This window comes from Neoarius graeffei, chromosome 12 (genome assembly GCF_027579695.1).
Source record: "Neoarius graeffei isolate fNeoGra1 chromosome 12, fNeoGra1.pri, whole genome shotgun sequence".
Taxonomy (NCBI): domain Eukaryota; kingdom Metazoa; phylum Chordata; class Actinopteri; order Siluriformes; family Ariidae; genus Neoarius; species Neoarius graeffei.
Genome location: NC_083580.1, coordinates 2,049,615 through 2,075,544, shown reverse-complemented (window position 1 = coordinate 2,075,544; position 25,930 = coordinate 2,049,615). Strand labels below are relative to the sequence as shown.

General features: G+C 38.3%; 1 protein-coding gene across 1 annotated transcript; it reads left to right on the top strand.

The window, feature by feature from the left end:
- The first annotated feature begins 5,937 nt into the window (after window positions 1-5,937).
- arid6 (AT-rich interaction domain 6) lies at window positions 5,938-19,242 on the top strand. The gene is made up of 6 exons (XM_060935324.1): window positions 5,938-6,121; window positions 11,968-12,115; window positions 13,167-13,219; window positions 16,423-16,520; window positions 16,602-16,752; window positions 17,535-19,242. The coding sequence occupies exons 2-6, from the start codon at window positions 11,977-11,979 to the stop codon at window positions 18,789-18,791; spliced, it is 1,698 nt and encodes a 565-aa protein (XP_060791307.1). The 5' UTR covers window positions 5,938-6,121; window positions 11,968-11,976; the 3' UTR covers window positions 18,792-19,242.
- The last annotated feature ends 6,688 nt before the right edge of the window (window positions 19,243-25,930 follow it).

The window sequence follows — 25,930 nt, the reverse complement described above, 5'->3', positions numbered from 1 at the left end:
TTGTCCTAGTCAGGATGGTGATGGATCCGGAGCCTATCCTGGGAACACACCATGGGATAGATGGGAGGCCAGTATACGTCATCGCAGGGCTTCATTTATACACTCAGGGATAAACAGGAAAACAGTGAAATATGTCATTGCTTTTGTTGGCAAACTGCTATGGAATAAAAAGAGGAATAAAACCCTGCGGTTATTGGAAAGATTTTATATCTATCTATCTATCTATCTATCTATCTATCTATCTATCTATCTATCTATATACAGTGGCATGCAAAAGTTTGGGCACCCTTGCTGAAAATGTCTGTTACTATAGTTAAGTGAGTGGAAGATGAACTGATCACCAAAAGGCATAAGGGTAAAGATGAAACATTTCTTTAATATTTTTCACAATATTACATTTTTATTTCCATCATTTACAGGCATAAAATACCAAAAAATGAAAAGGACCTGAAGCAAAAGTTTGGGCACCCTGTATGGTTAGTACCTAGTAACACCCCCTTTGGCAAGTATCACAGCTTGTAAACACTCTTTGTAGCCAGCTAATAATCTTTCAGTTCTTACCTGGGGGATTTTCACACATTCGTCCTTGCAAAAGGCTTCCAGTTCTACAAGTTTCTTGGGCTGTCTTGCATGCACTGCTCTTTTGAGATCTATCCACAGATTTTCAATGATGTTTAGGTCAGGGGACTGTGAGGGCCCGGGCAAAACTTTCAGCTTGGGCCTCCTGAGGTATTCCATTGTAGATTTTGAGGTGTGTTTTGGATCATTGTCTTATTGTAGGACCCGCCCTCTTTTTAACTTCAACTTTTTTACAGATGGTGTGATGTTTGCTTCCAGAATTTACTGGTATTTATTCCAATCCATGCTTCCCTCGACCAATGAAATGTGCCGTGTGCCACTGGCTGCAACATAACCCCAAAGCATGATCGATCCACACCCATGCTTCAGAGTCGGAGAGGTGTTCTTTTCCTGGAATTTGGCACCCTTTTTTCTCCAAACATACCTTTGCACATTGTGGCCAAAAAGTTCTATTTTGATTTCATCAGTCCACAGGACTTGTTTCCAAAATGCATCAGGCGTGTTTAGATGTTCATTTGCAAACTTCAGACACTGAATTTTGTGGCTAGGGTGCAGGAAAGGTTTTCTTCTGATGACTCTCTCATGAAGGTCATATTTGTTCAGGCATTGCTGCATAGTAGAACAGTGCACCACCACTCCAGGGTCTGCTAAATCTTTCTGAAGGTCTTTTGCAGTCAAACAGGGGTTTTTATTTGCCTTTCTAGCAATCCAACAAGCAGTTCTTTCAGAAAGTTTTCTTCATCTTCCAGACCTCACCTTGATCTCCACTGTTTCTGTTAACTGCCATTTCTTAATAACACTACAATCTGAGGAAACAGCTACCTGAAAACACTTTGCTATGTTCTTGTAGCCTTCTCCTGCTTTGTGAGCATCAATTATTTTATTTTTCCGAAAGCGAGGGAGTTGCTTAGAGGAGCCCATGGCTGTTGATTTTAGGGACACATCTGAGGAGTCAGAGAATTTATACAGCTTTGAAATCTGCATCATCTGACCTTTCATAATGAAGAATTTGAACAAGCCACAGCTCAATAAGCTAATTAAGGTCTGGAACCTTGGTAAAAGTTACCTGAGAACTCATATGTATTGGGGTGCCCAAACTTTCGCATGGTGTTCCTTTTCTTTTTTCACTCTCCAATTGAACAAAACAAAAATAATACACACATCTTACATAAAATGCTGAAAAGAAATGTCTCATCTTTACTTTTATGCCTTTTGGTGATCAGTTCATCTTCTGCTCACTCAACTATTCACAGTAACAGACATTTTCAGCAAAGGTGCCCAAACTTTTGCATGCCACTGTGTGTGTATATATGAGAGAGAGTGTATATTACACAGTTGTGTGGAGATATGAAGTTTATCTTTGAGTGGTGAATGTAGATATTTTTCAGCACTAGAAGATAAACTTCATATCTTCACCCCCTTTCACCCGTAGTCAGCTGGGATAGGCTCCAGCTTGCCTGCGACCCTGTAGAAGGATAAAGCGGCTACAGATAATGAGATGAGATGAGATGAGATCTTCACCCCACCTTGTAATGTTCTTTATATTATTTGGACACATGCATAAAAAAATGCAATTTAATCAAAAGAATTTTAATTCTGAACCGGTTCACCATTTTGACTGCGCGTCTAGTCAGTGGGAAAACACTGGGAGTGACATCATCAGAGTGAAATATCAGGAATTATTATCCATACAGGACACTTTTTTGATGGAATGAAAACGTGTTCTATTCCCTTCTAGCAGGTTTCATTCATTTGGTTTGATAGCATGCAATATTGTTAGCATATCACTTATCCTATGTGTATTACATCACTCTGCCCAATGGAGAATGAGCGTTGAATATGGTTTATGATATTGCATGGTTGTCAAGACAACATGACGTCACACGTCGAAGACGTAAAACTTCTGCGCTAGCGACGGACTGTGACAATTTGTAAACAAACATGGCCGCCAGGTTTGCTTCATTAAATATGGAAGATTTTGAGAGAATTTTGAAAGAGAAAGACGTGTTGAACACCCGAAAGGAATATGTATGGAATAATAATAATAATAATAATAATAATAATAATAATAATATTGTCTGGCTTTTTTTCATGGTCTATCAGATATATTCCATTCAGCTGCTCGTCTTCAACTCGTTCATCATGCTCGCTGAATGGAATATATCTGATAGACCACAAAAAAGCCAGCCTATATTATTTAAATATGCCACGATGGATTTTGTATGAAAAATGCAAGTTTTTCAACACAAGAAGATAAACTTCATATCTTCAAGCCAGCATGTGATTTTCTTTTTATTATATTGATAGATTCACAAAAAGTCCCCAAATTTATCAAAACAACTCACTCATCGATTTCCTCACAAATCACAGATAGAGATTTATGTCATGATTTTGGTTCTCCACGTCCCGGATGGAGCTTGTGTGTAATTATATGAAATATCGGTTCAAAATTAAAATTCTTTTGATTAACTTGTGGGTTGTTTTATTTTGTGGATGTGTCCATATAATATAAAGAACATTACACAGTGGGGCGAAGATATGAAGTTTATCTTCTCGTGTTGAAAGATGTATACAACCCCGATTCCAAAAAGTTGGGATAAAGTACAAATTGTAAATAAAAACGGAATGCAATAATTTACAAATCTCAAAAACTGATATTGTATTCACAATAGAACATAGACAACATATCAAATGTCGAAAGTGAGACATTTTGAAATTTCATGCCAAATATTGGCTCATTTGAAATTTCATGACAGCAACACATCTCAAAAAAGTTGGGACAGGGGCAATAAGAGGCTGGAAAAGTTAAAGGGACAAAAAAGGAACAGCTGGAGGACCAAATTGCAACTCATTAGGTCAATTGGCAATAGGTCATTAACATGACTGGGTATAAAAAGAGCATCTTGGAGTGGCAGCAGCTCTCAGAAGTAAAGATGGGAAGAGGATCACCAATCCCCCTAATTCTGCGCCGACAAATAGTGGAGCAATATCAGAAAGGAGTTCGACAGTGTAAAATTGCAAAGAGTTTGAACACATCATCATCTACAGTGCATAATATCATCAAAAGATTCAGAGAATCTGGAAGAATCTCTGTGCGTAAGGGTCAAGGCCGGAAAACCATACTGGGTGCCCGTGATCTTCGGGCCCTTAGACGGCACTGCATCACATACAGGCATGCTTCTGTATTGGAAATCACAAAATGGGCTCAGGAATATTTCCAGAGAACATTATCTGTGAACACAATTCACCGTGCCATCCGCCGTTGCCAGCTAAAACTCTATAGTTCAAAGAAGAAGCCGTATCTAAACATGATCCAGAAGCGCAGACGTCTTCTCTGGGCCAAGGCTCATTTAAAATGGACTGTGGCAAAGTGGAAAACTGTTCTGTGGTCAGACGAATCAAAATTTGAAGTTCTTTATGGAAATCAGGGACGCCGTGTCATTCGGACTAAAGAGGAGAAGGACGACCCAAGTTGTTATCAGCGCTCAGTTCAGAAGCCTGCATCTCTGATGGTATGGGGTTGCATTAGTGCGTGTGGCATGGGCAGCTTACACATCTGGAAAGACACCATCAATGCTGAAAGGTATATCCAGGTTCTAGAGCAACATATGCTCCCATCCAGACGACGTCTCTTTCAGGGAAGACCTTGCATTTTCCAACATGACAATGCCAAACCACATACTGCATCAATTACAGCATCATGGCTGCGTAGAAGAAGGGTCCGGGTACTGAACTGGCCAGCCTGCAGTCCAGATCTTTCACCCATAGAAAACATTTGGCGCATCATAAAACGGAAGATACGACAAAAAAGACCTAAGACAGTTGAGCAAATAGAATCCTACATTAGACAAGAATGGGTTAACATTCCTATCCCTAAACTTGAGCAACTTGTCTCCTCAGTCCCCAGACGTTTACAGACTGTTGTAAAGAGAAAAGGGGATGTCTCACAGTGGTAAACATGGCCTTGTCCCAACTTTTTTGAGATGTGTTGTTGTCATGAAATTTAAAATCACCTAATTTTTCTCTTTAAATGATACATTTTCTCAGTTTAAACATTTGATATGTCATCTATGTTCTATTCTGAATAAAATATGGAATTTTGAAACTTCCACATCATTGCATTCCATTTTTATTTACAATTTGTACTCTGTCCCAACTTTTTTGGAATCGGGGTTGTACATTCACCACTCGAAGATAGACTACATATCTTTTCGTTTCAGGATGAAAAGAAAAAAAAAGTGTTATTGTTCCATGTCTAGTGGTAATTTAGGACTTGTGCACTATGATGTTTTGATTGTCTCACATATGCACTATAAAGTAGAAGTTATTATTATTATTATTATTATTGCACAAGGTCTCTTAAAAGTTTGGTGTTCGGTTCATATTGTGTATGGGAAGGAAAAAAAAAAGAGAGGACCCTGTCAAATATGTATGGTATTAATATTTGTACATTTTAAAGTTTGTTTATTAAAAATTTATTTATTGATGTGATTTTAATAATTGCTTTCAAAATGTTTCAAATCCAAACAAAAATATTAAATTAAGCTAATAATATCTCATATAAAGTTATGTAATATCTAATCTCCCTTAGAAATTATATTTCTCAATTATTCCATTTATCTCATCTCATTATCTGTAGCCGCTTTATCCTGTTCTACAGGGTCGCAGGCGAGCTGGAGCCTATCCCAGCTGACTACGGGCGAAAGGCGGGGTTCACCCTGGACAAGTCGCCAGGTCATCACAGGGCTGACACATAGACACAGACAACCATTCACACTCACATTCACACCTACGCTCAATTTAGAGTCACCAGTTAACCTAACCTGCATGTCTTTGGACTGTGGGGGAAACCGGAGCACCCGGAGGAAACCCACGCGGACACGGGGAGAACATGCAAACTCCACACAGAAAGGCCCTCGCCCGCCACGGGGCTCGAACCCAAGACCTTCTTGCTGTGAGGCGACAGCGCTAACCACTACACCACCGTGCCGCCTATTCCATCCATTTATTTATTTATTTATTTGTTTGTTTGTTTTCATTGCATAACCTGGAAAGAATCATTATTGACATTCCATACCTGCTATCTCTCTTCTGTATTTCATGCATTCGCTTTCACACAGGGTGTTGATCAATTATTGCAGTCATTTAAAAATAAATATATAATTAGCAATATTAAAGATAAGTCTAATTATTCTCAATATTGTGCTCTGGAGCCGTTTTTACAACCGGTGAAACCAGTCCGTCTCTGCATTCCTCATCTCTCTCTCTTTCTCTCTCTCTCACACACACCCACGCACGCACACGTGCGCGTGCAGACATAAGGTGCAACGTCTTATTACTAACATGTCGTGATGTCATTCAGGTAAAAGTGCTGCTGGTCCTGTTTGGAGTGTGACAGTCGAAACAGTGACTTCATGCCAGAAACACACTCACAGGCAGACAGAAAGAGGGAAAGAGAGAGACGTTAAAGACAACATACGCTGGATTTGTGCAGATCTTTGCTGAGGAACTAGGAATTTTTTATTTTTTTAAAAAGACACAGGTAAGGTCTGAGACTTGGTGATGGGATGTAATGAGAATGTTAAAATATTGTAATTTTGGACAAATCTGAGTCAAATAAGTTTAAGTTCTGGAGATCCATCATGCGTGACTCTGAGCTGGCAAAAAAATAAATAAATAAATCACCAAACTCTTCTGGAATGGAGTAATTCCTTAGATAACATGGAATTCACAATGAATGCAAAAATCAGTGCACTGCATCATCATCATCATCATCATCAGGGCCGTGCAAAGACCTTTGGAGGGGCAGGGGCTCAACATTCAAAAAAGGGCACTTGGAACAAATTTTTCACACAAGTTAACTTTATTCAAAACTAAATTTCAATTGCAACTGAACATTCTGTGTGTGTGTAAGCTACTATAACATAATAGTCTTGATAGAATATGTTGTGGACGTCGTCATTCAGCCTTAAGTTTTTGAAGCTGCTAGAATATGTTATTAACGCCGTCGTTCAAACTAAAGTTTCCGAATCTGCCACGTTAATGAAATGGATGGAGCAAACGGTTTAAATATAGCCTCGGCGGCTTCATTAAATGATAAACAACCCTACGCATTTACTGTTGTGTTCTAAGCTGCACAGTATTGCAGCATGTTCAGATAAGAAATGAAAGGAGACTTTCAGTGTGACCTGACCATGCCGTTCCTCGCACCGTCTCCCACTGCCACCCGCCTGCAGGCGCTTTCTGCACGGAGGCGCACTGAATGCATGACGTCACGGATTGATGCCCGCATTTACATAGAAAAACGTTATTTTATAAATCTATAATTTCATATATTATTGTCAAATTGTAGAGAATATTGATGTTGGAGCTAACTTATCTTTTACAAATATTAAAAAAAAACCCAAAACAACAAAACAGTCCCTATGAAAAGGGCACTTTGGACAGCAAACAGAAAAGGGGCGGGGGCTAGAGCACCTGCAGCACCGGTTCATTGCACGTGGGTGATCATCATCATCTCTCACACACAAATGAACCGTCTGCATTATTTATCACCATTTTTACACTTTCATGTCTCAACCTTACACTTCTGATAAAAAAGAACACAATGTTCTGTAATTTTATAAAAAAAATATTAACATAAATCTGAAACATAACACGAGCAGCTCTCTCATTTTCCAGCTTTTTGCCCCACACTCACACTGGCAACTTAACAAAACTCAATAATGTGTTTTAAGATCATTTATAATCCAATTAACAATACAAAATAATCCAAAGGAGATAACATCTTGAAGCATAAACCATAAAGTACATAAATCTGAGATCAATCGAAACCTAATAATAATAAAAATAATTGTGTTTTCACTGTGATTATGTTAATAGTGAAATTCTGCTGAAATTTTAGAATAAGATTTTATAATCAATAACAATAGGCATTAAATAACATCATGCACTGAATTTACTTCTACGATTAATTAATATAATTTTACACACATCAGTTAAAGTGCAGGAATATTTTCCCAGCAGGAGCTGCTGCAGGCTTTCAGAGTCAGAGGTGCTGAACCACAGTTTCACGCTCATGTCGAGGCTTCGTTACAGACGCCTTTATTAAGGATTTCAGACGCAAATCACACACGTGAACACGAGACCTGAGCACAGGATTAAACATATACTTACTGCATCAGAATGAATTTCTCACTGCAACAGCTTCATCTCATGAACATTTTTGTCGTGCATGATTTAAATGGTCATCTTGCACCTTTTTAAAATTTAATCAGAACAAAGATGAAAGAGGATTAACCTTTTTTAATAAATATAAGCAAAATGACTGTAAATGCACATTTTTTTCCTCCTTAATACACACTGATTACACTAACACACAAACTTTTCACAAGATTAATTCCATGTATTTGTGTTGTGTTTCACATATTAGTGACTCCAGGTCTCTTTTCCCCATTTTTCACTATTTTACACTGTAAAAAATGTCCGTAGAATTAACAGTGAATTTATGTAAAATCATGACATAAAAAAACTGTAAATACAAAAACAATGAAGCAGTGTGTAATTTACATCAATATACTGTAAAACTCCTAACCAAATACCACTGTTAATTTAACAGTAAGAATATGTTGAATTGATCATATTTTTTGTAGAATTTACAAATTGTTGTAGTTTAAACACAAACTGTAATACTAAAACAGAATGTGATAGTTAAAATTACATCATTGCCCTCATCTCATCTCATCTCATCTCATTATCTGTAGCCGCTTTATCCTGTTCTACAGGGTCGCAGGCGAGCTGGAGCCTATCCCAGCTGACTACGGGCGAAAGGCGGGGTTCACCCTGGACAAGTCGCCAGGTCATCACAGGGCTGACACATAGACACAGACAACCATTCACACTCACATTCACACCTACATCATTGCCCTGTTAAAAAAATAAAAAAATGGCCACCGTCGTGGCTCAGGCGCCATACCATGAATCCGGGGACCCGGGTTCGATTCCAACCCGAGGTCATTTCCCGATCCCTCCCTGTCTCTCTCTCCAGCTCATTTCCTGTCTCTACACTGTCCTATCCAATAAAGGTGAAAAAAGCCCCCCAAAAAATATCTGTCTAGTAGGTCATTGCTTGTAACCATTTTGAATCATTGTTTATTGTACAATGAATATCCGTAAAATTAAGTTATGTATTGACATTGAATACCTGTAAAATTTACATTTAGTTATCATTAATTGTACATGGAATCCCAGTGAAATGTACAAGTTATTCTGTAATGTTGTTTACATTTCACTGTATTTTTAACAGGATTATTCTGGCAACCACAGCTGCCAGTGTTTTTCCGCAAAAACAACGGATTTTTTTTTACAGTGTAGATTTTTTCTTTTTACATTACAATCTTGCACGTGTTTAAACATAATCTGAACAAAACTATAAAATTTCAGGATTAAGAGAAGTTTTTGTTTGTGTGAATGATCCTGAATGTCTTACACAATGGAAATAATCAGAAATGGTGTGTGTTTTAGAATGGTCTCCCTCATAATTGCGAATAAAACAGGATTGAATAAAGCTGATGTTTAACACTAAAGTTCCAACACTGGCTCTCTGCAATGGTAGGATTTAAACTCACAACCTTCTGGAGATGTAGAACTGGAGCAAAATGCATTATTCATTTTTTAAATTTTTTTAAAACTGTACATTTAAAATACAATACAGTTTTACTCTCAGGACAAAATTCCTCAAATTATTTATTTATTTATTTATTTATTTCCTGTGTTCCTCCCATTACACAATCTGCATCACGAAGTGTTTTAACAGATTTGTTAAACGTCAAAGAAAGAACAAAAAAAAAAAACTCTGATATTAAAGAACAAGTTTGGCCAAAAGCTAACTCAGACCAGCCACGACATGTGTGAATTTGAGTTGATTATTTTCCTCTAACAGCATACCCGGAAGCGTTTTCACCTTCTCATAATCATACAACAGAAATTTTCCTAAAATCGCCATATTTCATTAATTACAAAACATGTTGTACTTTTAATCCATTTGTAGTTACTTTAAAAAAATCTCCTCTTGCTTGTGAAAATATCACCCTGAACGTGATTATTTTCCTACAGCAGCAATTTGTAAAGATGTAAAGATTATAGTATTTCACTAATTTTAAAAAATGACATTCTATTTTTATCCATTTTTAGTTACATTTATCGTAGTAATTCATAAAAAAACCTCAAAAAACACATCATAAAGTGTTTTATTCTTTTTATCCGACAGCAATTTTCCAAACATTGCAATATCCTAGCTATTAAACATGACACATATTTTTTTTATCCATTTATAATTACATTTAATGTAACACACACACACACACACACACACACATCTCCTCATGCTTACACAAGCACAGCCTGGAAGTTAATTGTTTCCTCGAACAGCATGTACAGTACTGAAGCTCTTTATCTTCAGCAATTATTTCATTAAACAATGAGACCTGGTACTTTTTGTCCATTTACAGCCACTTATAATTATTTATTGTTGTTATAGAACCACTGCAAAAATGCTTGTACAAATAGGTCATAGTATTTCTGAGAATTGAACACTCAGAGAGGAGTTAGTGCAGCAAGAAAACACTCCAGGTTCTTTTTTTCTTGTATTAAGTTGCTAGTCAGCTAATGATCACATGACCTTATAGTATAGTATTATAAGAATACGAAGAAAAACACAGAGGTCACAATTTGTTCCTTCGAATTTGACCCCTTTAATTTCATGACGGTAACAACAGCAAATTCCTGCGACTCTTAGAGACAGACGTGTGTGTGTGTGTGTGTGTGTGTGTGTGCTGGAGCAAAATATGGTATAATTATAGGAAACAGGACTAGGGCTGAAATAAGAGCTGAGTATCTGTGAAAAGAAATTAATCTTCACTCTGTGTGTGTGTGTGTGTGTGTGTGTGTGTGTGTGTGTGTGTGTGTGTGTGTGTGTGAGAGAGAGAGATAAAGTGTTTGGCTCTGCAGTAAGCCTCTGTCCATCTTAGATCACTGAACAAGTCCTTTTGTGGAATGTTTGTACTGAGATGTACTGCAGCGTCTTCCAACACCATGACCTGCGTTTGGATGTTGATTTTCAGACACAGCAAATACTGAAAATATGTTCTCAATGCACATTGTGTTTGTTCTCCTACTTTTCTGCCACACTGCGGCCTTGTTTCTGACGGATCAGGCCTTGTTTGATCACCAGCTCAGAAATGTGACCACTCATCACACTTCTGTAAACGTGCTTTGTTCTGCTCTCTGGGAGAACTTTCAGAGTGACATCTGTCCCATTTATTTAATCAAATATACACACTGTAAACACACTCTGAGCAGCCAAACCTGTTAGACTGTGACATGAAATCGACCTGAAACCCGACGCCGAGAGTCACTGCGTTATTATCTGCTTGGAATATTATCTGCGTTCCATTAAAACATCAAATCCACAGCTCTAACATCCACATGTCAGATCATTTATATTTTTATTTATTGTGCAACATGTAAGGCCACATTCATGAACCAGAACAGAATAATGTCCATCCATCCATCATCTCTAGCCGCTTTATCCTGTTCTACAGGGTCGCAGGCAAGCTGGAGCCTATCCCAGCTGACTACGGGCGAAAGGCGGGGTACACCCTGGACAAGTCGCCAGGTCATCACAGGGCTGACACATAGACACAGACAACCATTCATACTCACATTCACACCTACACTCAATTTAGAGTCACCAGTTAACCTAACCTGCATGTCTTTGGACTGCGGGGGAAACCGGAGCACCCGGAGGAAACCCACGCGGACACGGGGAGAACATGCAAACTCCGCACAGAAAGGCCCTCGCCGGCCACGGGGCTCGAACCCGGACCTTCTTGCTGTGAGGCGACAGCGCTAACCACTACACCACCGTGCCGCCAACAAAATAACATAATAAAATTAAAATATTTAACAACAAGCTTGAGCAGACACAAATTAGTGTTTAAGTGATTTAAAATAGTAACAATATTTAATTGTTAACAGTAATTAAAACAACACAATATGAAATAAAAATTAAAAGTAAAATCAGTAACAGAGATAACAGACAATCCAAAAATCTACACATGTCAGCAAATCACCCAAATAAAATGATTCCAGATGAACAGATGCTCGATTTAGATTATAAAGAGCGATTAATTATCCAGTGGAAATGAAAGCAGTTAAGTGATCACAGCGACGTGTGGGAAAGTGGAGCAGTCTGAAAAAGGATAGATAAAGACAAGTCATGTTCGAATAGAATAAAAAATATTATCTATATTCATTATAATAACTTTAAATATTAAAATAATCTCATGACAGAATACGGAAACTGTTATACCACTTTTATATTTTCAGGCCAGAGCAATGGAGCAGGACAAAAAGGAGAGAAATGGAGAGAAAACAGAGAGCATGACGGAGGAGAGCTTTCTCAAAGACCTCTACACCTTCATGAAGCAGAAAGACATGCCGATAGAGAGAATCCCTCACCTCGGCTTTAAACAGAGTGAGTGTGTGTGTGTGTGTGTGTGTGTGTGTGTGTGTGTGTGTGAGAGAGAGAGAGAGAGAGAGAGAGAGAGAGAGAGAGAGAGAGAAAGAGAGATGGACAGACAGACAGACAGACAGACAGAGAGAGCAAGATGGATGGATGGACAGAGAGAGAGACGGATAGACAGAGAGAGATGGATGACAGAGAGAGATAGATAGAGAGATGGATGTACAGACAGAGAGAGAAATAGAGAGATGGATGTACAGACAGAGAGAGAGATAGAAAGAGAGATGGATGGACAAACCGAGAGAGAGATGGATAAGAGAAAGAGTGAATCAAGATGTGAAAGAAATAAAGGAAATAATGACAGAGAGAGAGATGGATGGATGGATGGAGAGAGATGGATGTACAGACAGAGAGATAGAGAGAGAGATGGATGGACAGACAGAGAGAGAGATGGATGGAAAGAGAGAGAATCAAGATGTGAAATAAATAAAGGAGAGAGAGATATGGATGGATGGATGGATGGATGGATGGATGGATGGATGGACTGACAGAGAGAGAGAGAGAGAGAGAGAGAGAGAGAGAGAATCAAGATGTGAAAGAACTAAAGGAAATAAAGGCAGAAAGAGTAATAAAGTGGGCGGCACGGTGGTGTAGTGGTTAGCGCTGTCGCCTCACAGCAAGAAGGTCCGGGTTCGAGCCCCGTGGCCGGCGAGGGCCTTTCTGTGTGGAGTTTGCATGTTCTCCCCGTGTCCGCGTGGGTTTCCTCCGGGTGCTCCGGTTTCCCCCACAGTCCAAAGACATGCAGGTTAGGTTAACTGGTGACTCTAAATTGAGCGTAGGTGTGAATGTGAGTGTGAATGGTTGTCTGTGTCTATGTGTCAGCCCTGTGATGACCTGGCGACTTGTCCAGGGTGAACCCCGCCTTTCGCCCGTAGTCAGCTGGGATAGGCTCCAGCTCGCCTGCGACCCTGTAGAACAGGATAAAGTGGCTACAGATAATGAGATGAGATGAGAGTGATAAAGATCTTAATGTATTGTGTGTGTGTTTTCTCTCCTGCTGTAGTTAATCTTTACCTGATGTTTAAAGCAGTGATGGATCTGGGAGGATATCACCAGGTAAACACCAGCTCATTCACCCCAATTACAAATAACACTGAAGTGTTTGTTTATAAACTCTAAAGTCCCTGCGGTTCCTGATGAAGTCGCTCCTGATCCTGACTGTACGGTGTCTACTGACCACTGCACGATACCATGAGCATCAGTCGATACCGAGTCCAAAATAATATCGGTTTAAAAATGCTTTTTTCCTTTACTGAAACACTTCACTGTTGCCACAACTCACACAAACACTGAGTACACTGGGAATGTAGTAGATATAAAAAAGTATAAATATAATCAAATCAGTCCTAACAAAAGAAAAAAATTAAATCCGAGTCCAATCTTTGAGACTTGTTACAGGGTCTGATATCTGATCCAACACTGTTTGCTGGTACTGCCCCGATACCGATACGGGATATCAGATCTGTGCCATGTCTAATGATATCATATCACACCTTACTGAAACATTCTGACATCCTGGTTAATGGGATGCAATAAGTGGTCAGATATGATTTAAAACAACAACAACAGTTATAATAAAGTAAAGCTACTCGTTTATCTCTGTGCTGTATCGTACTGAAGGGATATAAGTTATTGATTTTGTCACAGTGGCTGAAATCACAAACCACAACGATCAAAGTGATATTTATAACCGAGTTTGTAATAGTTATTACATTAAATTGATCTTAGAGTAAAGTGGGGGAAAAAGCCCCCCTTAAGGAAAATTCAGTTTCTCTCCAAGTTGAAATGAACCATGTGTTTAGTTTTAATCATAGTTTTTGACAACAGTGACATGAACAATAATGCCACCTAAAGTTTGCCTAAAGTTAAATACTTAAATTTTTTTTTTAACAAAAACAAACATTGTGCCAAGGGGGCCTTTTACCCCCCCAGTGGGGTAAAAGGCCCCCTGAGGTGGAGCAATAGGCCCCCTCACTCAAAAAAAGCTGTTTGGATAGCAAAAGTGTTTACTTAAGCCTATAATGTGAAAGAAACAAGAAAATATCCCTGAATTAATGAATAGATGCATTATTTTATTATATTTTGCATTTTAATTTAAATTTTTTTTTAATTTCAATTATTTTTAATATTAAGTTCAAATTACTTGCTTTACTCAACCAGGTAAGCGAGATGTTATTAAAAACTATGTATCTGCTATTCAGAAATGTATGAAATACAGTAATTATGATAAAAGGAAACGATGCCCCCTGGGGGCCATTTACCCCGCCATTAAGGGGGCATTTTACCCCACAGACTACACTTTTACAAAAAAGGGTCTTACTTTCAAAATGTGATTCAACTTTTTATATCTAATGTATTTTTTTAACGTACTGACTTGTCTACTCATACCACATACACAGCTGTGATATCTGACGAAATAGCAGCTATCTAAATACAGTTTTACTGATATCTGAAAATTATATCACTTACCATGAAATTTGATTTCTCTCCGCTGCGTTGCTGATATGCGATCCACAGTGGATATTTGTATATCCCCGTTGTCAAGCCAGTCCATAGCAACAATAGAAATGTAACTTTGCGCCATCTGGTGGTTATTTTGGGTAAAACAGGCCGGGGGCGTATTACCCCACGGGGGCTTTTTCCCCCACTCTACTCTAAATCTAATGATAGTGTGAATAAAAATGTGTTGTGGGAATAAAAATCTCCATAGATCCAATAAATAGCATAATATTGTAATGACTGGATTATATTTTAAAAAAATAAAATAATTAAATTACAAAATAAATTGAATTTGTACCAGGCATCTGCTGAAATACTCTTACTCCCAAAAAATTTGAGAACCTCAAATAATTTACAGTACCAGTCAAAAAAGTTTGTACACCCCTACTCTACTCATTCAGAGGTGTTTCTGTATTGTGACGATTTTCTACACTGTAGAACAGCACTGAAACATCAAAACTATGAAATAACATCTGGAACCTATACAGAATTATGTGGTAAACAAAAAAATTTAAAAAAAAATCTATGTTTGATATTTTAGATTCTTCAGCGTATCCAGTGTTTCCCTTGATGACACTTTGCACACTATTGGCATTCTCTTAAGCAGCTTTGAATGCTTTTCAATTAACAGGTGTGTCTCATCAAAAGTTAATTAGTGGACAAGTTTCTGCCCTTCTTAATGCGTTGGAGATCAAACAGTAAATAATAACAATACAGTAAATATCCCTGTTCCACACCACAACTGCAGTAATCCATACAGTATTATGTCAAGAACCGAACAACTAAGTAAAGAGAAACGACATCCATCATTACTTTAAGACATGAAGTGAGTTTTAATTCATAAAAATAAGGAACAAACATTGAACTAGAAGGTGTGTCCAGAATTTTGACTGATACCGTATATAATTTTATCTGGAACATCAGACAGATTCGTATGTAGTCAGCTGAACACAAAAAAACAAATACAAAAAAAAAGTTTGAAGATATTTATGACTTCTACACTATCGAGTCAGTAAAAAACCTTTTAGAGTCCAAACGTTCGTTTTTTTCCAGCACAAAATTAAATGTTACAGAAAAAATGTTTGTATCTGAGCATCATATTCCATAAGAGAGAGCACTTTTCAGATGAAAAAAGAAACCATAATGAAGGCTGATGGGTTTTGGTGTAAAACGAAGAGGCGAGTGTGACAGTCAAAGTGTCCAGAAGAACTGTGGCTGGTTCTGTAAGATGCTCAGGAAAACCTACAGATCATTTCCACATAAAACTGCACTCACTGGACCTGAGACGGATTTTTTTAAAGCAAATATCTCACATCAAATATTGACTTTGTTTCATTTATTATGGCTCACTGATTACTGTTTATAGTATTTTTTAATGTTGAAACATTTAATTTCATTATTTTTAAGCCATTTTTTGTCGACAGCATTTCTTTACACGTGCCTCAGACTTTTGCACAGAGCTGTATATTAATCCTGTCCATTTTTCTGTTGTTCTTGGTTCGGAGAGTGACTGGGGGTCCATGTAGTCAGGGAAATGATACATGTACTGTATAGAACAGCAAGTGAACAAAAAGAAATGTTTTAGTAAATTTTAGTAAATCAGATGGTGTATCTGGAGCAGAACACTGCCACAGACAGCTTTCACTGAATTCGATGCAGATTTAGAACCTTATAATCAAGATGTATGATGTGTAATGATTGTGAATGTTTACAGCTCTGTGTGTGTGTGTGTGTGTGTGTGTGTGTGATTGATTTGATAGGTGACTGCACAGCAGCTCTGGAAAAAAGTGTACAACATTTTGGGAGGAAACCCTCGCAGTACCAGCGCAGCTACATGCACACGTCGACACTATGAAAAGTGAGACCAGTGAGAGATTACAGAGATTAAATTTAATCTCTTTGTGCCTTTGCTTATTAAATCTGTTCTTCCTGTCTCCAGACTCCTTCTTCCGTATGAGTATCACTTAGCCGGATATGGAGATGAGATTCCCATCACACTGCCTCGGCAGCGCAAACGCTTCCACAGTGATGATGAGTACCAGCACAGCTCCAAACGAGCAAACTTCACACACTCAAACCACTTTAATCAGGTACACACACACACACACACTCTCTGTACTATAGCACTGTGGAACTGCCTGACTCAGGGAACTCTAGTCCTGATGGCACAAGTTTAACTTTTTTTTTTTAATTAGTAATAATTTCAGACAATAATCATCGCATTTATTTCAAAACAAGGCAAGGATGGTGCGACAGTTATGATAATTAGAGCTTATAAATGAATAAAACATAAAAACATTATTGTTAATTTTAAAAATGACCTATCTACCTGTCTACCCATCAACAACTTTTCAACTCGCATTTCGTACAGTATTTTGCACAGGATATGAAATATTTACAAAATACACAATTAATATGAACATAAATTGCTTTTCTGATTCATTAATTTAATTTGACTTCAGTAATTATTAAAATTATTTACCTAGTCCTTATTTCCTTCATCTGCCAATTAAATAAATTGATTGGTAATTCATAATTTAACTAATTTGTTAATGTGCCGATTTCAATATATCAAATATTTATTTATTTATTTGTTCTGTAATTTATATAATGAACTATATATGCGATTATTATTATTATTATTACTGTTGAATGAATAAATAATTAAACATATAATTAACTAAATTACTGAATAGAAAAAAGTAATATAAAATTAAATACAATAAGTAAAGCAAAAATATAAATATTAATTCATGTACTTCAATAAATATGATTCACATATTTATCTACTCATTAAAATCAGAAAGTGGCTCTACATTTCCTCATCTGTTTATATCTTCTCTTTTCATTCACACACTTGTTTTTCTTACAGTACCTCCCACCTGGACCCATATCTCTACCAAGCTACTTGGCCATGTCCCTGCCCTCCGTCCCATCCCTCAACTTTCCGCTCTACAGTCAGCCCATGATGTCCTACAACCCTCCTTCACCAGCGGAGACGGGAAACGTTAAACAATCATTGGAGTTCCTGCGTCACCTCGCTCAGGAGTACAAATCATCCTCAGGATGGACGGAGCCTCTGAACCTCAGCAAGAAACAGGGCAGACCGGAGACATCCAGCAACATGCCATCATCTTTCACGTCCCCTGCCACTAAAAAGAAGGAACCCAAGTTTTTAAATGAAGCCCCACCACTTCAACAAGGCAATCAGTCAGGAATCTGTGACGCTCAACCTCCTGCACAAGAAGTCATCAGTCAGACTACCAAGGATGAAGCACATGTGATCAACCTCACATCTTCTTGCTCCAGCAGTCCAAACAGGTGGGAAATGGCTCCAAGCTCTCCTCCTCCTCCTTCTTATAGGCCAAATTATGCCAGCACAATCCAAACCAAACACACACCACAACAAACTTTACAAGTCCCAGTGTCCAAATCAGGCTCCTCTACCACATCTCAGCCCAGCCCAGGACTCATAAACCCCACTTTACCATTAGACCCATATGCAGGAATGGAGATCCAAATCCCTTTCTCTCTGCTCCAGAATTTGATCAAGGAAGGTCTTGTTTTGAACATGGCATCTAATCAACATAATCTACCACGATCCAAGCCCAATGAAACTCCATCAGTAGCTGAAAGAATGACCTCTGTAACTCATGCTGATCAACCTGCAGATCTGAGCCTGAAGAACCAAGTGAGAAATGTCAACAAGATTGACATCAGCATGAATGCTAACAAGAGTGCTCAGGAACAACAGGCACCTGAGAGCAAGCAATTTGCTGTGAAGCCCTTGCAAACACCTGAACCTGCCAAGTTTCCTTTTCATAATCCCATTTCTCACCTTAAATCCCATCAAGGAGGGTTTCAGGAGCAACAAATGTGCAGCAAGCAAGTTCCACCTGCTACTGTAAGGATTCCCGAACAACCAGGCCTCAAATCCCCAGGAAACAGTAAAGATGCAGCCCAGATTGGAGCCATCAACTCCAGAATGATGCCAGAGAAAACAATGGCCAACCCTCCACTGGTTAAAGTCAAATCAACCTCAGCATCCTTTGTCCAACTCACTCCAGAGCATCTGAAACTTCTGTTTTCAAGCTCACCATTTAGACTTGAGAGTGGAAAAATAAGCTAAGAACCGGCAGCATTAATGCTAATTTAATGCTAATGAGGTACTGAAATTTTTTAAATATTTGTCTGTGTGGGAAATATCATGAGAAAGTTTAGGAATTCAGGACTTGCTTCAACTTCCTACTTCCTTCTTCAGAGCATTCATCTGTGCAACTCAACTGTATCAGGTCAGAAAAAAAATGTATGCAGGAAGCAACACATATTTGGCTTCTCTAAAGATATAAAAATTTCTCAAGTAGCATTTAAAACACCTGAAAACAACTGTATGGTTATGACTTAATTTTTCTTAAAGTAAACTAAGATGTGAAAGAGGGAGGCACGGTGGTGTAGTGGTTATCACTGTCGCCTCACAGCAAGAAGGTCCGGGTTCGAGCCCCGTGGCCGGCGAGGGCCTTTCTGTGTGGAGTTTGCATGTTCTCCCCGTGTCCGCGTGGGTTTCCTCCGGGTGCTCCGGTTTCCCCCACAGTCCAAAGACATGCAGGTTAGGTTAACTGGTGACTCTAAATTGAGCGTAGGTGTGAATGTGAGTGTGAATGGTTGTCTGTGTCTATGTGTCAGCCCTGTGATGACCTGGCAACTTGTCCAGGGTGAACCCCGCCTTTCGCCCGTAGTCAGCTGGGATAGGCTCCAGCTCGCCTGCAACCCTGTAGAACAGGATAAGCGGCTACAGATAATGGATGGATGGAAGATGTGAAAGAGCTGAAAATTGTTAAAAATCACACAAAAATAATGAATTTTTTGGATTGTCCATTAGAGGAGATATTGCTCCAACACTTTTGGAACAAAGGGAAGTCGTTCCTTCCTGAATGTCATGAATTGTGTGAAATTTCTGTTCATGAGACAAACTGAGCTGGGCACATGAAGCTTCATTTAATAACTGCTCTTGAAGAATTAAAAAAATAATAACAGGAATAAGCTGCATTATAATAAACATTATTGACAAATGGTGACTACTAATTTGGCAAATGTGTAAGAAACACACATGTTCAAAACAATTATTTCTGGCACTATTACGTTTAACAATTATTCGCCAAATAATTATTCGAGGTTATTATTCACTGATATTCACTGAACCTAAGGCAGATCATTGTTTTAGTATAAATACACAGGTGGTTATTTCAAAATAATAAAAAAAAAAAAATTTAAAAAAATTTAGTTCAAACTTCAAAATCTTTATGTAAATGTAATAACTTTGCGGCGAAGACTCGTCTCACTGATCTGCGCCGAGTCCCAAAAAAATCCTTTGTGTTGAAATCAGTAAAATAAATCCCAACCCCACCTTCCCTTTGAATAGTTTTAGACCAAACTTCAGAGCATCTTTAGTGCTTTTAGGAACAGCATTTTCTTTCATCATCTGTAATTCTTCCTCACTTACGGTGACGAAGCGATTGGACGCCATTTTGCCGAGTCGCTCGAGGTGATTATTGGGAAATAGTCCAAATCTCTCAGCCAATCAGTGCACAATTTCCTCTAATCACCTGTGTATTTATACTAACTCAGGATATAACATGATGTGAGAAGCTTAAAAGTGAAATTAAAATTTAAAACACTTTTAAATTTGTATTTGAATTTATATAAATAGTTAAATTTTATATTCATTCTAAGAAACCAGAAGTAAACAAAGATTCCTGAATGTGCATGGTTTGGGGTTTTTTCTTTTTTTTCTTTTTTTTTTACTATTGTAAATATCATATACAGTACCAGTAAAAAGTTTGGCAAGAAATTGCAGTAATTACCTTTTGATGAGGCACACCTGTTAATTGAAAAGCGTTCCAGGTGACGACCTCATGAAGCGGTGTAAGATAATGCCAGTAATGTGTAAAACAAAGCATCATCAAGGTAAATGCTGGATACTTTTGAAGAATATTATATATATATATATATATATATATATATATATATATATATATATATAAACACCTTTTTGTTTACCACATACACTCACTGGCCACTTTATTAGGAACACCCCTCCATCCACCTGCTGTTTGTTTCCTGCAGTTCTGTAATCAGCCGATCCCTCGACAGCAGCACGATGCATCAAATCCCACAGATACAAATTAAGAGCTTCAGTTCATGTTCACAATGTTCAAACATCAGAATGAGAAAAATTGTGATGCCAATTTTTGTATGATTTTCTCTCACTGTGGTCTGGGTGTTGGTTTGAGCCAGATGGACTGGTTTGAGTATTTCAGAAACTGCTGATCTCCTGGGGTTTTCACACACAACAGTTTCTAGAGTTTACACAGAATGGTGCGAAAAAAAAACACTGAGTCGAGTGAGCGACAGTTCTGTGGGTGGAAACAAACGCCTTGTTGATAACAGAGGGTCAGAGGGAAATGGACAGATTGGTTCGAGCTTTTTTGCCAGGAAGGATATAGTAACTCATATAATCACTCTTTACAACTGTGGTGAGCAGAAAAGCATCTCAGCATGCAACAGCAGAAAGAAGAACACATTGGGTTCCACTCCTGCAGCCAAGAACAGGGATCTTACAATCAACAACACATTCCTATTAAAGTGGCCGGTGAGTGTAATTCCGTATATGTTCCAGGTGTTAATTCATAGTTTTGATGTCTTCAGTATTGTTTTACGGTGTAGAAAATAGTCACAATACAGAAAAACCTCTGAATGAGAAGAGTAGGGGTAGACAAACTTTTGACTGGTACTATATTTTATATATATATATACACACAGCACCCTCCACATTTATTGGCACCCCTGGTTAAGATGTGTTAAAAGCCTTAAAATAAATTCAATTTTTATTGCAGAAGCATAATCTCACACTGAAAATTGTAGAAAAATGTAACCCTTAACTCAAGTGAATAAAAAAAATAAATAAAAAAAATCCCTGACTAAGAAATAATTATTTTTCATAAAATCACCTGTACCTGGCAACTTGTCCAGGGTGAACCCCGCCTTTTGCCTGTAGTCAGCTGGGATAGGCTCCAGCTTGCCTGCAACCCTGTAGAACAGGATAAAGCGGCTAGAGATGATGAGATGAAATGAGATGAAAATCACCTGTTCCACAATCATTGGCACCCATAAAAATTCCTAGAAAATAAATGTAATTGAAGCATTTCTGCCATTTCTACTGTAGTTTATAAAGTTGAACAGAGTATCTAGGAACCTTTAATTAGTAATTCATCACATCCTGTTTCCCTGGGGTATAAATATGATGTGACACAGAGGCCTATTTATCTTATCCACTCTTCAACATGGGAAAGACAAGAGAACACACCATTCAAGTAAGGCAGATGTGTGTCGACCTTCATAAGTCAGGCAATGGCTACAAGAAAACAGCCACTTGCCTACACTGGCCCATATCTACAGTCAGAGGAATCATCAAGAAGTTTAAAACAACTGGAACAGTGGCAGACAAGCCTGGATGAGGATGCAAGTTTATCTTGCCACCACGCACAGTGAGGAGGATGGGAAGAGAAGTAAAAAGTTCTCCAAAGCTCACTGTTAGAGAATTGCATCAAAGAGTAGCATCTTGGGGTCACAAAGTCTCCATAACAACCATCAGGCGCTATCTACATGCCAACAAGCTGTTTGGGAGGCATGCATGGAAAAAGCCTTTTCTCACTTACAAGGATAAACGTAAACGTCTGGAGTTCGCTAAGCGGTACTGGGACTTCAACTGGGACCGTGTGCTTTGGTCAGATGAGACCAAGATCGAGCTTTTTGGCAACAAACACTCTAATACATCACAAAAGATGAGTATGCGGAAAAGCACCTCATGCCCACTGTGAAGTATGGGGGAGGATCGGTGATGCTGTGGGCCTGTTTCTCTTCCAAAGGCCCCGGGAACCTTGTTGGGGTGCATGGCATCATGAACTCTTTGAAATATCAGGACATTTTAAATCAAAATCTGGTGGCCTCTGCCCGAAAGCTGAAGATGGGTCGTCACTGGGTCTTTCAGCAAGATAATGACCCTAAACATGTGGCCAAATCTACACAAAAATGGTTCACCAGACACAAAATCCAGCTCCTCCCATGGCCATCTCAGTCCCCAGACCTCAACCCAATTGAAAACCTGTGGGGTGAGCTGAAGAGGAGAGTGCATAGGAGAGGACCCAGGACTCTGGACGATTTAGAGAGATTGTGCAAAGAGGAATGGTTGAAGATCCCTCTCTCTGTATTCTCCCATCTTGTGAAATGCTTTATAGGAGAATATTAAGTGCTGTCTTGTTGGCAAAAGGGGGTTGTACAAAGTATTAACATCAGGGGTGCCAGTAATTGTGGTACACATGATTTCATGTAAAATAATTATTTCTTAATGTGGGATTTTTTTTCCCACTGAATAAATGCACTTGAATTAAAGGTTGGATTTTTCTTTTTTTTGCATTGTTGTCCTATATTATTTTTAAAAAATGAATTTATTAGATGCCTAAGAACATATCTTAACGAGGGGTGCCAATAATTGTGGAGGATGCTGTGTGTGTATAAAATATTAATAAATTCTAGTGTGTGTGTGTGTGTAATTTCTGGGGATTTGATTTCTGTAGTATTTACAATAAGTAATGATATACGTATTGTACAGTGTCTTGAATTTTCTAAACCTGAAAATAAAGCTCTTTTTAAATTAATAATTGTTCATATTTCTTATTAAAACATATTTCCTACATACATATTTTGCCAGGCGGCACGGTGGTGTAGTGGTTAGCACTGTTGCCTCACAGCAAGAAGGTCCGGGTTCAAGCCCCGGGGCCGGCGAGGGCCTTTCTGTGTGGAGTTTGCATGTTCTCCCCGTGTCCGCGTGGGTTTCCTCCGGGTGCTCCGGTTTCCCCCACAGTCCAAAGACATGCAGGTTAGGTTAACTGGTGACTCTAAATTGAGCGTAGGTGTGAATGTGAGTGTGAATGGTTGTCTGTGTCTATGTGTCAGCCCTGTGATGACCTGGCGACTTGTCCAGGGTGAACCCCGCCTTTCGCCCGTAGTCAGCTGGGATAGGCTCCAGCTTGCCTGCGACCCTGTAGAACAGGATAAAGCGGCTAGAGATAATGAGATGAGATGAGACATATTTCGCCATGTACAGTATTAAAACCTGTTACACCAGGATAATTCACTTAAAAGAAAAAAAATGAAAGAAGAAAAAATGAACTGGTGACAAATCACAACGTTGAGAATTTGCAAAAAACAAAACAAAACACGATAACATCTGAGCAAAGGTCAACACCCAAACAAGTCCCGTACGATCAGAATAATACCAGAGAAACCACCTTTCAGAAACACTCACTCGCCTTTGTTAAGAATCATGTCTGGAAACAACAACAGCGAGTATTGTTAAACCCATCATTCAAGAATACCTTTGTCTTACAAGAGAATGTTAAGCCTTCATTGTTCACTGTGACACAGGTAAAATACCATACAGACTGGAACTTAAAATACTTACACTTTAAATACTTTTATTTGTTACACTTAATGTTCATGGACATCCACAAAGCAAGATAGGTCCTGGCATCATTTAGGTCTTGAATGATACATGAGGCGAGTAAACACGTCATGTTGTAGTATCAATTTGCACTTTGAGTTTCTTCTATCTTCGGTATTTGTTAGATGAATGCAGGTGACTTATGATTTTATCATGAAGTAAAAACCATACACCCTGTACACCCTGTACACATTCCTCAGACAGATCTAAAAACTGGTTTTAACAATTCCTGTTCATCCAGGATGTAAAAAGTACTTATTAAATTAGATTTATGAAAATTATAATTACATGACAGACAAAGGTAAATGTTCATAACTGATGAACTGTGATGTCATGATTTCATCTAAAAACTAAATGTGACTGCATGTCATTGCCTTTGTACCTGTACCAAGTATCTAATCAAATCTAATCTCAAAGTGTTATAATCAACTATGCAGTGGTGGGTTTCTCAAAAGCCTCTTAAAGGATATGGGACATGAAACATAAATGCACGCTATATCAGTTTCTTTCCATTAAAAATATGAATTAATTGCATCAACAAATACAAAATCATCTATTAAATTCAGCAAAATCGTTATATTCGTGATGATTATATGGCATTTCTGCTCGGCTTCCGATATGCATTTTCTACAACCGGAAGAGCCGCTGTCACGTGATCATACGTCACAAAAACTTTCGGGCACAGCACAAGCGGGTAGATGAATGGAGAAGTGGATGACAAGAAAATTGTTTTTATAGTCTTTAAAGTACATTGGACATCATACATTGGACATCATGGTGTATTGTGCTGCTTATGGTTGCAATAATTCCAATGGGAAATGCCCTGGAGTAAGTTTTTTTGCATTCCCCAAGGACCCGAAGCTGAGGAAAGTGTGGGCTCACTACTGCCGTAGAAAAAATTTTGCACCTACTGTTTCCCACAAACTGTGTTCGGACCATTTCACTGAGGATTCTTTCAACTTTAATACTCAGGTACTGAACGAAATTAATTGCCAAGCCAAATTTAAGAGGCTACTTAAAGATGGAGCCGTTCCCAACGTCCCAATTCAGGAACAAGACGGCGGAGTGAAACCAGAAGCGCTACGGCCACCACGAGGTGCATTCGCTAAGCGTCTGAAAGCCGAGGTAAGGATTAGTATTATAATTTTGGGTGTATCAATTATCGATTATCATAATTCTGACTCATTTACTCTTATATCTGTCCTTCTTTGTTTACGTACCGAATCGAAGAGTTGTGGTGAAGTTGTAGAAGAGTTTTTTTTTAACTTTTATTTCATTTTATTATTCTATATTTTATTTCTACTATTGTTTAATTCTTATTATTTTTCTTCCCCATTTATTTTATGTAATTTTATTATCTATCGTTTACTGTTTTGCTTTTACTTCTGTAAAGCACATTGAACTGCCACTGTGTATGAAATGTGCTAACCGGCCGTTTGGTAAGCATTTTTTTTTAATTATGCACAAATAATACATAGAGTTGACAAATTTCAATGCAACAATAGATATCGATTATGTTTTCAAAACAATTGAATAATTTTCTGGAGCAACTATGCGGATTCCGACATAAACATCGGTGAGGACAATAGGCCGTATAGCCGGGTTCATGGAGGCAGTGATAGCGCCATAATATACAGGGCCTAACATTCCTACAACTGTAGAGACAGTCAAGAAATCCTGTAACATTAATGGACATTTAAATAAATGTT